This window comes from Trachinotus anak, unplaced genomic scaffold (assembly GCF_046630095.1).
Source record: "Trachinotus anak isolate AG129_WGS33_773 ecotype Australia unplaced genomic scaffold, CSIRO_AGI_Tana_v1 ptg000026l, whole genome shotgun sequence".
NCBI classification, from domain to species: domain Eukaryota; kingdom Metazoa; phylum Chordata; class Actinopteri; order Carangiformes; family Carangidae; genus Trachinotus; species Trachinotus anak.
The window spans coordinates 2,456,066-2,468,809 of NW_027273877.1; the positions used below are offsets into that span (position 1 = coordinate 2,456,066).

The following is a 12,744-nucleotide window of genomic DNA, read 5'->3' on the forward strand; positions in this document are numbered from 1 at the left end:
TTGTGAGTGTATGTATCTGGGTAACTGTGTTTGCGTGTGTGTGTTTTGTTTCCTCACATTTGACCATGACCATGTAGACGTCTATGGTGCAAATAGGGGGCTGGGGCAGGCGCTCCCCTTTCTCCAGGATGTCTGGGATCTCTCGCGTGGGGATGCCGTCGTACGGCTTGCCTCCGAATGTCATCAGCTCCCAGATGGTCACTCCTTTGAGGGTGTTGGAGGAAAAAAAAAAAAACAAAGAATGAGAGAGAACAAGACAAACAGTGAGAATTGAGAAGGTGAGATAAAGAGCAAATCAAATAAATGGAAATACAGGAAACAGGATTTGGGGTCACTGACTTGTCTCCTCCAACAGGCATGTAATGTCTTACACTCCAACAGGAGCGTAAGACATAATACATTTAGAACCCACCATAACTCCAGACGTCACTCTGATGGGTGAACTTCCTGTAGTGAATGCATTCCAGAGCCATCCATTTAATGGGCATCTGAGGAGAGACAGACACAGAGAGGGATATTTATGATGAAACAAGTAAAAAAATAAAATAAAGAGACAAAAATCCGAACTGTTAGCTTCATGTTTATCATAGTTATTTACACCTGAATTGCAGACACTTTTTCAATTATGCTATTTTGCACAACAGGTAGCCCATCTTTTAATCTAGCGTTTGTGAGCTGCTGGGAAATCGACAATGCTTTCAACTATAGTTTTGCTCTGCTCAATATTACTCAAGTACTGTGATTGATGAGCTTCATTCTAACCCAGGGATGGTCAATAGTGAGCAAGCTTTTTAAGATACTAAATGACAATGTATTGCTCCATTGGTCTCACATTATCTCAATAGCCTATAGGTTTAGAAGAGGCTGTGAGCGAAACAGTACTAACAATGAGCTCTGACATCTCTGGCAATGACAATGGCAGACATCGCCATATCCTAACTGTTCTATGATTTCCATATTGACTGCAGAAGGGAATTCTCAGCTGCAGAGCCCACTGAACAAGGCAATTATCTGGCCTTTTGCATGTGAACGCACATATGCACACACGTGTACATTGTACATGCGCCGGTCATTTTAAAATTCAGCCCCTCCCTTGGCGCAGGAGCCTGACACACACACGTGCACTTCAGGGGAATGAACAGGAAATAGGGGGGAATGAAATGCTTCAGGTTGGAAATGTGATACAGTGCCTACACTTTCATCTTCTGTTGATTTATCTCCCGTGGCACAACTATTTTTACGGCAATGCGTGTAGATGTGCTGACAACAGCTCTCATTTATCGAGGCATCAGTGAACACCAACACGGAGTCAATCACTCAGATGGTTGCATCAAACTCGCCTTGTTTATGGAAACACTTCTCTCGCACTCAGAGATAACAACTCCAACTGGAGATGCAGTGGTTACCTTCGGGCCTCCAGCTGAGCAGATGCAGCAACGAACGAGCCAATTTAATAAAGGGAGCTGATCAGGACAATTTGCATAGTAAGTCTCCAGCGGGGGAAAAGAGAAGGGGCTTCTGATTAATGCGGTCTGGGTCCCCAAACAAAACAAACCGATTGGAAGTGTGGCAGCGTTATTTGTTTGGATGAAGTGCTTCTAAATTGCATTTTCCTGAAGCAAAGTTCACCGGAGTTTGCTTGACCAAATGAGTTTCACAGATCTGAAATTGTTAAATTGTTGCTCTGTGACACACAAAATATGTTTCTTTGTGGGGGTTTTTTTTCCCTCTAGCTTTTTGTATCACAAGCAGAGATCTGTGTGGTTCACCTCAAATATTCATACAGAGAATAGATATCTATACAAAGCTGCCTAAATTAGATACATTAGTGTTTAAAGTTCCTCTTCAGACATATTTTAAACTATGCAAAAATTCTCTATGACAAATATTTTGTTTAACATGGTTTTCCCATATGAAAAGTGAAAAAAAATTAAAACTGGGGCTATGAGCACATCCACTCTTATTTCTTCATTGAAAAATGAACAGGAAACCACTGCAGCTTACGCTAGGTTGATAGGTGAAAGAGCAGAGCATATCTATATGATTAAAGGAGGAAATGTCGAGAGACTCAGCCACATGTTTGAGCCTCAGTCAGACCCAGACTCAGATGAGGAGCCTGCTGTGACCAAAATCGGCAACTAGCAAACATATCAGAAGGGTTAGCATAGTTAGCAACCTATATTTGCTTGTGGTGTTTGTTAGCTTGTAACTGGCAGTGGCTGACACAGTGTTAATGGTTGTGCTAATGCAAACTCTGGCCCTGTCTGCACTGACAAGGTTTCAGGTTCATTTTGCCCCCTGTCCCCAAAAGTTGACAGAATTGGTTCCTTAGTTATGTTACATATGAAACCCTGGTTGTTTGAATCTGTTTTTGTGAGTCTGTCAGGTGGAAATGCTCAGTCATGGTGTTCTCTCATGATGTGATGAATGTAAACAAGGTTAGGAGGGGGTCTTTAAAGATCTTTAAGTCAGATATTAAATAGGAAAAACGCTGAATCTCTTCTTCCTTTTCCTGCTCTCCTTCACCTTTGGTTGATAAAAAGAAGAAAAATATGCATCACAGCCAACTACGACAAATACTTTTGGCCCTGGAGCCTAACAAGGCATCTCTGTCTCACTCCCCTCGTCACTGCCTCTGACTTTATGTTTCATTGCTTTTCAGTTGCAGTATTTTACAACTGCACGCACAAAACATGCACACGCCTCCACTTACACCAACCTTGCCCCCGTCTGCGTTGTACTCCTTCTCGTCAGCGTCCAGCAGCCGCGCCAGGCCGAAGTCGGTGATCTTGATGTGATTGGGCGACTTCACCAGCACGTTCCGGGCTGCCAGGTCCCTGTGGACCAGCCTCCTCTCCTCCAGGTACATCATCCCCTGAGAGCGAGAGAGAGAAAGAGAGAAGAAAAAAAAGAGAGAGAAGACTATGATTGTTGATGCAGTAAATGTCAGCACTAACATAAAATTACTGTCATAACTGTCACCATCATTAACTGCACGCCCATGCAGACATTTGGATACAGTTGTCATCCTTCTTGTATATGACTCTGAAAGACAGAGAATCGTAGGCTGCTTTTATAGCATCAAAACGTTAGGAAGTGAGACTTTTGATGAGTGACAAATGCAACATTTCTCGACTCCAAGGTTAGAGAGAATTTCTCGTTTGAAATCCTCTAGTCCTTATGCAATGTCTGACATTTGTGCGCCGTAACGGATGAAACATATTTGAACTGTGGCAGATAATTCAGGATGAAGCAGGCACTAGCTGTGTTGGCACTGTGTCTTAAAGTGGGCAACATCTGTGTCTGCTTCTTGTGAGGTGTCCAGCTCATGTGTAATGTTGTTCAGTCACAACTGAGATTGTGTCTCTGACATGTTGCCTCCATGTCCTCGATAATTGGGGCCATTTTCAAGATGGGTAGGCATCGGGAATAATGGGTGTCCTTCCAATTTGTTAACGTTGGTTATGAACACACTGTGCTTGAAGCAAAGCGAGCGAGGGGAAAAACAACAAAGCCTTGAATGGAGAGAATGGCAACTTTGCTTTGCAGCCTTGATTTGTTGCTCAATGGCCTGGATGGAGCAGGGACTCTTGACAGCCACACAAAAACCTATTTTCAGCCATGTGATAGTGCTCACACATGAGGACTTACCTCATCCTAAAAGTAGAAAAATACTCACTAGATCACACACACACATGCACACACACACACACACACGCATGCTCCTCTTTTCTTCATGAATTCACAGACGCATGAGGCGAGCACTCATGCCCTCATGACACGCATACACTCTCCCTCTGTGCTCACAGCTGAACAAAACAGGCAGGCGGACAGGCAAGGCTGGGCCAATTGAAGTGTATATGACTGGATGTTAAACAAGTGGATGCCACTTTGCAGGTGGATCAATAAAAACACCTCGGTGAGGAGGGACACGGTCATTGTACTCGGCAGACAATGAAAAATTTCAGCGAAGGCCCACGCCTCCGCCGGTGCGAGAGAATCACGGCCCATTTCAAATGCTTACGGTGAAAATACTTCATATATGTGTGTGTGTTCAAGTGTGTGTGTGAGTGTGTGGGCACATATTGAGCCACGCTGTGTTGAAATGCTCGGCGTGGCGAGCTGCCCCACCGCCACCGCCTCCTCCCAGACGAATGTAAGGATAAATCAATAGCGCCGACGTCTGGCTCGCCGCTGCCTGAGCCCTCATCCATCATCCGCCGGCCTCGTGGAGACAGACGCGTAGTCGCACATGCATACACACACGCACGCGCTGACAGAGACCACCTGGAGACTACCTACACGGTAAAGCAAGACATATTTCAGCAAACATACTTGGTGACTCTCGCAATATTTCTATCTGTCACCTGCTTCCATGTCTTTGAGTGTCTTTCTCTTTTATCTACCAGTTCAGGACACTTCCTGCTTCCTTAGTCTGTGTCCCTATTCCTGCTAATGTGTGGCATACCTCACCAATATAAGACAATGTGCTGGGACAAGGCCCAAACCCCCCCCCCCCCTTTTTACTGAAAGTGTATTTAAAATAGATTACTTCTGGGGGATTCGGGCAGTCGATCAATAACAACGCTGATTACAATAAGCCTGAAGACGACCGGGCCACGCAATATTTATCCCCGATGTCGACGTCGAGAGGAATTAGGAATCAATGGCCCACACAGTCCATTAATACTCTTCGACTTAAAGTGACGGGGCAATGAGGGGAGGCCATCGCACTGACAGGGGGGAATGTACGGCAGCTCAAGGAGCCAATTAATTTCCAGCCACTCCAGGCGGTAAACACCAGTGTCCCAGCGGGGGAAGTGGGGGCAGCCTTGGTTTCGGGTCGAGAGGGTCCTGCTGATCGTGCTGCTTTAACACTGTTTAAGCGTTACAATCCCCAGAGCCCTGACATCTTAAAGAATGGAAGCGGAATAGGATAATTTGTGATTACATAACCTGTAGATCACACAGCAATCTGCGGAGGAAGCCATTAGACCTGCCAGGTTTGGTAAACAACATTACAAGTCTGTTTGGACATGATGACAGAGCACACAGTTCGAAATCTGCTTCCTTTTTGTGTTCTGGAGCTTTCAGCTGTTTCACAACATCACCTGTGCGTGACTGACAGGTCGAGATGGTCCCTGTCACCTCTTAAAGAGCTTCCCCATTGCCCTTTGTGCATGTTGAGTCATAGATGAAGTAATAGGGACCATGCAGCCCAACTGTCTGCTATGGCTGCAACAGTAAAAAATACAAACCAAAGTACCTAACTGCGAGTTGCGAACCTGTCTTCCTGCCACTTTGTGCTCTCTCTCTCTGTCTCCTTTATTTTTCTGTGGAAAAGCAAAGCCGTCTGTCTCGGAGGAGAGGCTACATTTGATGCTGTGCACCACTCCACTCATTGAGTTCAAACTACATCTTCACAGCTGACCTTTAAAGAGGAGATTATATAGGCTTTGTGTTGATGCACAAAAGCAGAAGGAAAGTGCATCTTGTCTTTCTCAGTTTCCTAACTTCTTTTGCAACATTTGCATGTGAAAAGAAAACAAGGCCAATATCATTATTGACATAGATGAAGCTCAAGTATTACTTATGTCCAGTTCTTTTTGAAAAGTATGCAGGTTTGCAGATACTGACAATCCGACATGAAAGACTCAGAAGTTCATATGAGAACCTTTAAGCACTCTTTGAATTTGCAGCGAGACAGACCTAAGCCCTTGTGAAGTGCATCTTCAAGTCTGTGACACTGTGCGACCGAGCGATAAGACTGTAACATACAACCCCATGGAAGGTGACTTGGGAAAGGAAAAGAAGGGTGAGATTTGAAGGGCGTCTGGACACATCAACTCACAACTTGTACCGATAAATGTCCCAATTTATGAAGTTACTGAAGCAAAACCTTTGCTTTTTGTATGACAGGAAAATAAAGCAGAGCTTGACAGGCTGTGGGAAAGGAGCTAAAATATCACGTCAAGGCTTGAAATCTGTGGCTTTCCATTGTCTGCACCTGATAAAAATCATAAAGCCCCAAAATTTTGTCACATTGTCCATAAGCAGCATCATTTCATTTTGTATGGTAGTTTGGCTTTTTCATAATGGAACAAAATTTCAGTGTTGATGTTGACTCCAGGTCAAAACCAGATCAACGGTCATTGTCGAACAACATCAGTTCAGTGAAGCTCTGTTTCCAGAGCCTGAACTCTATATGAAAGGTCCTCTGATGCTTTTTCCCCCTGAGCAGCTGTTCCCACCTCTGACAGCACACAAAGAGCTTTGTGAGCCACAAGCTACATTGGTGCATTTAGGTTAAGGACCCACCACCACTGTTGCACATCCCAAATGACACTGCGGGGTATGTTTTAAGCCCTCAGAGCTGAAGTGCTGAAATGTTTCAAAATTTTATTTTTGTGCCAGAAATATTAAACTTCAAGAGCTGTTGAGCAAGTGGAGTCTGTGTTGGTCTGTGAATATGCCACAGACATGTGACACTGACAAAGAAATTAGCATTTTTAACTGATTAAACTTAAAATTAATGCAGCTGTATCACAAAGAGCACCACTTGTTTGTGTTTGTACGAGACAAAAAGTAGTTTATCCTCTTCTGACCTAACTGGCTGCCAGACAGGCTGAAATCTATTTCTCAAACATCACTGCAAGAGTCCTGAATTGTCTACAGGGGCTAAAGTTTTCTCAAGCACCCAACAGACGAGGGCATGGCTGTTCCGTGGCCCATTAGCACCTCCTCTCTAGCATGAGGCAAAGAAGACTAAAGATCTGAGTCTTCAGTAATGGAGGAGAACAAGGGGATGAAACCGGGCGTGAAGAAAGGAGTGGGGTAGTGTGGAACCGCAGGTAGCAACCACCTCAGCGGGAGAGAAAGATGCTGTGGAATAAAAGATGCTGAGTATAAAGGAAAGCCGTTGGATGGGAAGTGGAGGAAGAGGAGGACGGGTATAATGGAATACAGCAGGTAATAAATTCAACTCAGGTCTTCAGCAGATCCCGTGTTTGTCTATTACCAACATGAGACGCACACTAATATGTAATGGTTGCCGATTTTATTTAGTGCGACTTTTTCCATATTTGTTGCCAAGCAACATGCTCATTCAGGAAGAAGTGGGATCCATCAGTGGTGAAGTAGTTTTAATGATAAAACTCCTGGGTACAAATGTTGAGCACGTGAGCAACAGTTTATGTGGGAATTCATTTCAAGGAAAGGAAAACAAAAAACAAAAGAAAAAAAGGCAGGATGCTCAGTTTCTAACAGGAACCAGACGGCAAGGGGTGCCTGTTTCCAGAGGGAGCGATAAGAGCACCACATGCACCGCCATCTCCTTCCGAGACCCCCGCTGCAAACCCCACCGCCCCACCGAACGGCTGAACACGCCGCAACAATGTGAGCAATATGGGACTGTCCGCATGCCGAGAACTGGGACCAGTGCGATAAGGAGCATGCACAATGGGCCTGCTCAGGTGGCGCAGGTGGTCGTCTGTCATGTGCTGGGTGCAGCGCAGGAGATAGAATGGAAGGCATTCCCAAAGAGCTGGCAGTCTCTGAAGCATGTGTCTGTGTGTGTGGGAAAAAAAAAAAAAAAAAAAAAAACCTCTGTGTGTTCGCATTGTGTGTGTGGGAGAAAGAGAAAAATGAATGAGAATGAGCCAGTCAGCGTCCAGATGCTCCTCTCTTTGACCATTCACATGAGCACATAATACACTCCAATTTTATTCTGAAATGCTGTTATTAAAGTCAGGTAGGATTTATTATAAGCACCGTTTACAAGCTGGTTCAGCACAGAGCAAGTTGCAAAGACACAGGAAAAAAAAGGTTTAGATGATGTGTTATGGTAGTGTACTGTTTGAAATATCTCCACGGGAACCAATAAGGCCTCAAACTGCATCGCCAGATGGTTCAGGTGGTTAATGAACGACGAGTGTATGTGACATGATGTGACACGTAGAATGACAGCTCAGCAGCGGCGCAGGAGTCGGCGAACGGGCCCATTTACTACGCATTCAGCCGTTGGGGAACCACAGTGCAACAAAAAATGCACCTATCTATCAACCTGAGCTGATGTGAGTGTGTTTATTATGTGTGTGTGTGTGTGTGTGTGTGCGCGGTAAAGCACATGGGTGAAATTCTCTCGGATTTCAAAAACAGTGTCGGAACTTACCGGCGCTTGATGTGTTCCTGCTCCCACCTTTAATTACATCCTCAAGAGAGAAGAACCAAATGTAAAATTATCTAAGCTCTGTCACCATGATCTCAGCTCCCCTGTGGGACAGAGAGATCCTTCCAAAATGTCACCGTGCAGGCAATAAAAGACCGCTGCTGGCAAATTTACATGAGCAAATGTCAATAATTTTTTGGCTGCTGCAGCGGAATGAGAAAGGGGAAAACAGCAACTTTTTGATCAGTGAGATACAATTCTCCTCTTCTGAGTAAAGACAGTGACGCAAAGTTGCAATTCCAAGAGGAAGACGAAGAAAAACACTCCTGCAGTCAAACTGTTAGTTTGCTACAACAAAAGATGACATTTGCAGCCATGCAGCTAAATGTCCTTGCTGGGTGTCGACGCTGTCAATTAACAGCGCTCAAGTGAGATCCTGTGAAGTTTGAGATCGCCCATGGGCAACCGAGAGGACGTTAATGACGGGTTTCATTGACAGCTCAGCAGCCTCTGAGCTCGACAGGTGAACCAAACGGAGAAATCGGAGAACGGGAAATTTGATCCATACTTGAATCAACTGAGCACCAGGCTATACACTCAATGCAGAGTTCATTCTTCGCAGTAATGCCTATAATTTGTCTGCTGGTTGCTGTGGCACTGCGAAGTCCTAATTCTTAATCACAGCAGATAATTATCAAGCTGAGAAGCTGTCGGACTTCACTTGATTCGATCAGCCCACTGGCTGACTCGGATACGGACAAGGACACATTCTTCTGTTGATGTTAAAGCATATATGTTTAAACACAGACATGTAAATGCATGTGAGTGATTGTAGGAATGGTAAGTGTTAGGATACATGTATGCATTGGCACACAAACAAGTAATAAAATGCTATCATTTCCCTGCCTTCCAGCATCCTGTTTGTTTATAATAAGACAGCTCGTACGAGAGAAAATGAAAAATTGATTGCACAAAAATTGATTCGTATCAGAACCTGGTGGAATTACCTTGTGCTTGTTTTATTAAAATGACATTTATAGGACTTGATAATAGAAAAAAAAAAGTTTAAACTTGTGAGCACATCGCAGAAACGCGTGGCGTTGCAGGAGAATCCCCGCGCCGTCGCTCATCTGCATGGCTGCATATGCCTGTGTCTGATGAGGCTCGGTTCCGGGCGTCATGAGTAATGGGTGTGTGTGGAGAGAGGTGACCGATCCAATCAGGCCTTCCTACCCAGTGGATCTGGCAAATCAAATCCCTCCTCTTATGCATCCTTGAGCGCTGCTGATCCTTAGAGATAATTAGAAAGACCCGGGGGGCTTATCCCTCCACCGCCTGCTCTCCTTATCACCTCGTGCTCTTCCTCCACCCTGTTTCCTTATTTTGTTGCATCAGCAGGGACATGTACGTACTCCTGGGGACTGGTCTGTGTGTATGTGTGTGTGTGTGTGTGGGTGTGTGTAAGAATTTGTAAATGTGTTCGCGTTGGAGGAAGGGGAAAACTGCTCGGGATGCACATTAGTTGGTTTTGTTTTGTTTTTTATGATGTGGTAAAATATTACGGGTTGCACTGTTTGGTAATCACAGCGTGATGTGCTTCCTGACAAGCTCTGAGATGCAAAGATTTGTGGGACTGCATTATTAATGAAGCCCCGTGTGAATGAAGTGCTGAATGTGGAGCACTACCGGATAGCCTGCTGACAGCATTAAATTCACTATAACTTAGTATAATGTGTTTTAGAAGAGAATATGGATTGGAATAAAAGAGGAGCCCTTTTCAGACAGTTTATATGTGCAAGTGAAGGATGTACAGTATCGAACTCCTATGAAGAAAATCAAAGGATTTTAAATTTTGCTATTGCACATGAACTTGTTGTTGGCATGCAATAAAATTTTACAACAAGTATGAATCCAGTATAAAATCAACTCAAGGTACACACACTAGCTTTCCCTTCAAGTTTGCTCATGGATCTGTAGACATGCAAGCTTATTTACTGTCAGCATATTTATTTGTAGCACTTTAAAGGACCTATTCGTAAGTTTTGCTAATGCTACATGGCTAACGTTACATTACCAGCTGTTTACAAGAGGTTGGAATAGACCATCTGAGCAATATTTGAGCTTCTATTTTTGACCAAAAGCGCTAAGAGGTGCTTCACTGCCACACTTCCATCAGCTTTTATCAGTCCAGTCATGGAAGCTATTGTTCTGATGTCCTCTGACGCACATCAGACATTTTCCATTCCCTGCACATGTTCGACATGTCAGTGATAACTACGCCGAGGTGAAAAAACATGTTTCACCTCCAGGCTTCATCATGTCTGCTCATCAGCTGCTGACTGGAATTTAAATGGGTGTTGTTGATAGGAGTCATGTTACTCTCCAGTTCATAATCATAATTGCCTTTTAGTGCAGAGCAGTTTTTCAATCTTTCTGTAGTTAATTACTCCTGCCACGGCTCCTCTTATTCTTACAGGATGGAAACAAGCACTCATATATTAACTATAGTATGTTGTTTTAAAATAATATTTGCTATTTGCTACAACGTAGCTTAGTTTTACTTTTGCATTTATGTCATGGGAGTAAAAAAAAACCAAAAAAAAAAAGAAAAAATAAACCCAAAGCAAACAAATAAATAAATCAGGGAAATTTCAGCAGTAGTTCAATTGTCTAAATACATGTGTCCAGGAACTGCAGGAGCACTGTTGAGTCCACTGACACTTCCTTTCACTGAGATGCGATGACATGATGGACACAAGCGAGCATAGGAGGGGAGGTGATTTCATTCAAAGCAAAGACAGGAATCCATCATCTGGTGAGGGAGGGAAAGATGAAGGATATGTGCTGGGAGTGGGAGGAGGGAGGGTGGGAGGGTAAGTGAGCAGGAGCAGGGGAAAGTGTTAAGGCTTGCCTAATGAGTACAGGCGAGATGTGTCTGCTCAGCACTGAGCAGCATTTGCAGGGAGGTGAATGACACAGAGGGCCCCACTCTAAGCTTGACCAGATTGGATCTCCTGCCATTGGGTGGCATCTCCGGGGAGCCACCGCAGGATGTATATCTAGACACACACACACACACACACACACACACACACACACACATGCTTCCTGAAAGTGAAAGTGTACACATCTGTGCATCCATAGGTGAATATTACCACCCACAACCACACATGAATGCACACAAAGATCAGGAGCCAAATCTAAAAGACCAGAGATTTTACTTTTCCTTTCCCTGACTAAGCAGAAGCAGGAGACCTTGTGTGTGTGCATGTGTGTGTGTATGTGTGTGTGTAAGTGCATCTGTGAATGTGAGTGTGTAAAGGCACTGGAGTATTTTCCTTGACTCTGCATGTGCTTAGTTCTCCTTATGTATAACTCAAAGCAAGCTGTAAATTTAAACGATCACATCGTTGCTTCTGCACACATGTGTCCATGCATATTTTACTACAGCGTAGTATGGTGTCAAGCTCACCTTGGAGAAACTATTTAAGGTCAATGTTCTGCACCATCATTAGCACTGTCAATCTGTAAAACGCTGTTCAGGGCCGCCATGGCAGCGGAGCGCTGCTCCAGCCAGAGGGTTTTCCTGCAGGGCATGTTGCGTTAATGCGAGCCCACCAGTCCGCCGGTGGGTATGTTTACACGAATCACTCTACTCCCTCACCCCGCACCAACCGAAGGCCTGAGTGTGAACTAGATACAAGCCCCCGCCAAACGGTGATCCCACTTTCAACAACCCACACCCTCCCTCCCCCCAAAACCAATCAAGACTCTCGTCCAGGCTGAGCTTCAGTGCCAAAGCCAATCATTTCACCGGCAGGACAGCTACTTGCTGAATCTATTCTACTTTCATTATACGGAGCCTGAGGAGAGAGACTGTGAAGGGAAGGCAGAGGGAGAAAGAGAGAGGGAAGGAGCGGAGAGGCAGCCAAATTAAAAGACTGTAGCCCCACATACACTTAGTTCCGATCCCATATTTAATTCAGTGATTGATTTGTTCATTAAAATACATCCCAAACCTAATTATTCCATTAATAATCCAAAACCTAATGAAAAAATACTCTGTGTATGTGTGTGTGAGAGTGTGTGAGAGGGTGAATGAGAGCGACAGAGAGGGGGAGAGAGGGAGAGATAGAGAGAGAGTTAGTGAGTGGCAAAGAAAGGGAAACAAGGGGGAGATGCAGAAAGAGACAAAAAGGCGAGAAAGGAGGTCATTTTTATCAACTGAGAAAGTTTCTTTCTACACACACACACACACACACACACACACACACACACACACACACACACACACACACACACACACACACACACAGATACAAACACATGCAAACATACATACACACTCCGGGTCACTTGAGGATACATGACATGGTTTAATGTACGAGGAGATATATGGCAAACTTTAATCCTGGCACATGGCCACCATGGAAACACAGAGACAGACAGCTTCGTAAAAGGAAAGGAAACACAGAAGTGGGAGGAGGAAAGGAAATTCAATAAAAGGCAGGAAGAGAAGAACAGAGAGAGAAAGAAAAGGTAAGCTAAGTTAAGAAAAGAAAAGGAAAGGAAAGGAT

The 12,744-nt window shown here is 44.3% G+C and overlaps 1 protein-coding gene across 4 annotated transcripts in view; it reads right to left on the reverse strand.

Moving 5' to 3' along the window:
• LOC139609708 (receptor tyrosine-protein kinase erbB-4-like) overlaps positions 1-12,744 on the reverse strand; it is a 218,413-nt gene that overhangs the window by 13,295 nt on the left and 192,374 nt on the right. For 3 of the 4 annotated variants that reach the window (XM_071464587.1, XM_071464586.1, XM_071464589.1), the window contains exons 21-23: positions 2,714-2,875; positions 413-488; positions 58-204 (exon numbers count right to left, since the gene is read on the reverse strand). In XM_071464587.1, coding sequence (XP_071320688.1) covers positions 58-204; positions 413-488; positions 2,714-2,875 — 385 coding nt within the window. The remainder of the gene's footprint in view (positions 1-57; positions 205-412; positions 489-2,713; positions 2,876-12,744) is intronic. The other variant, XM_071464588.1, reaches the window with a different exon arrangement.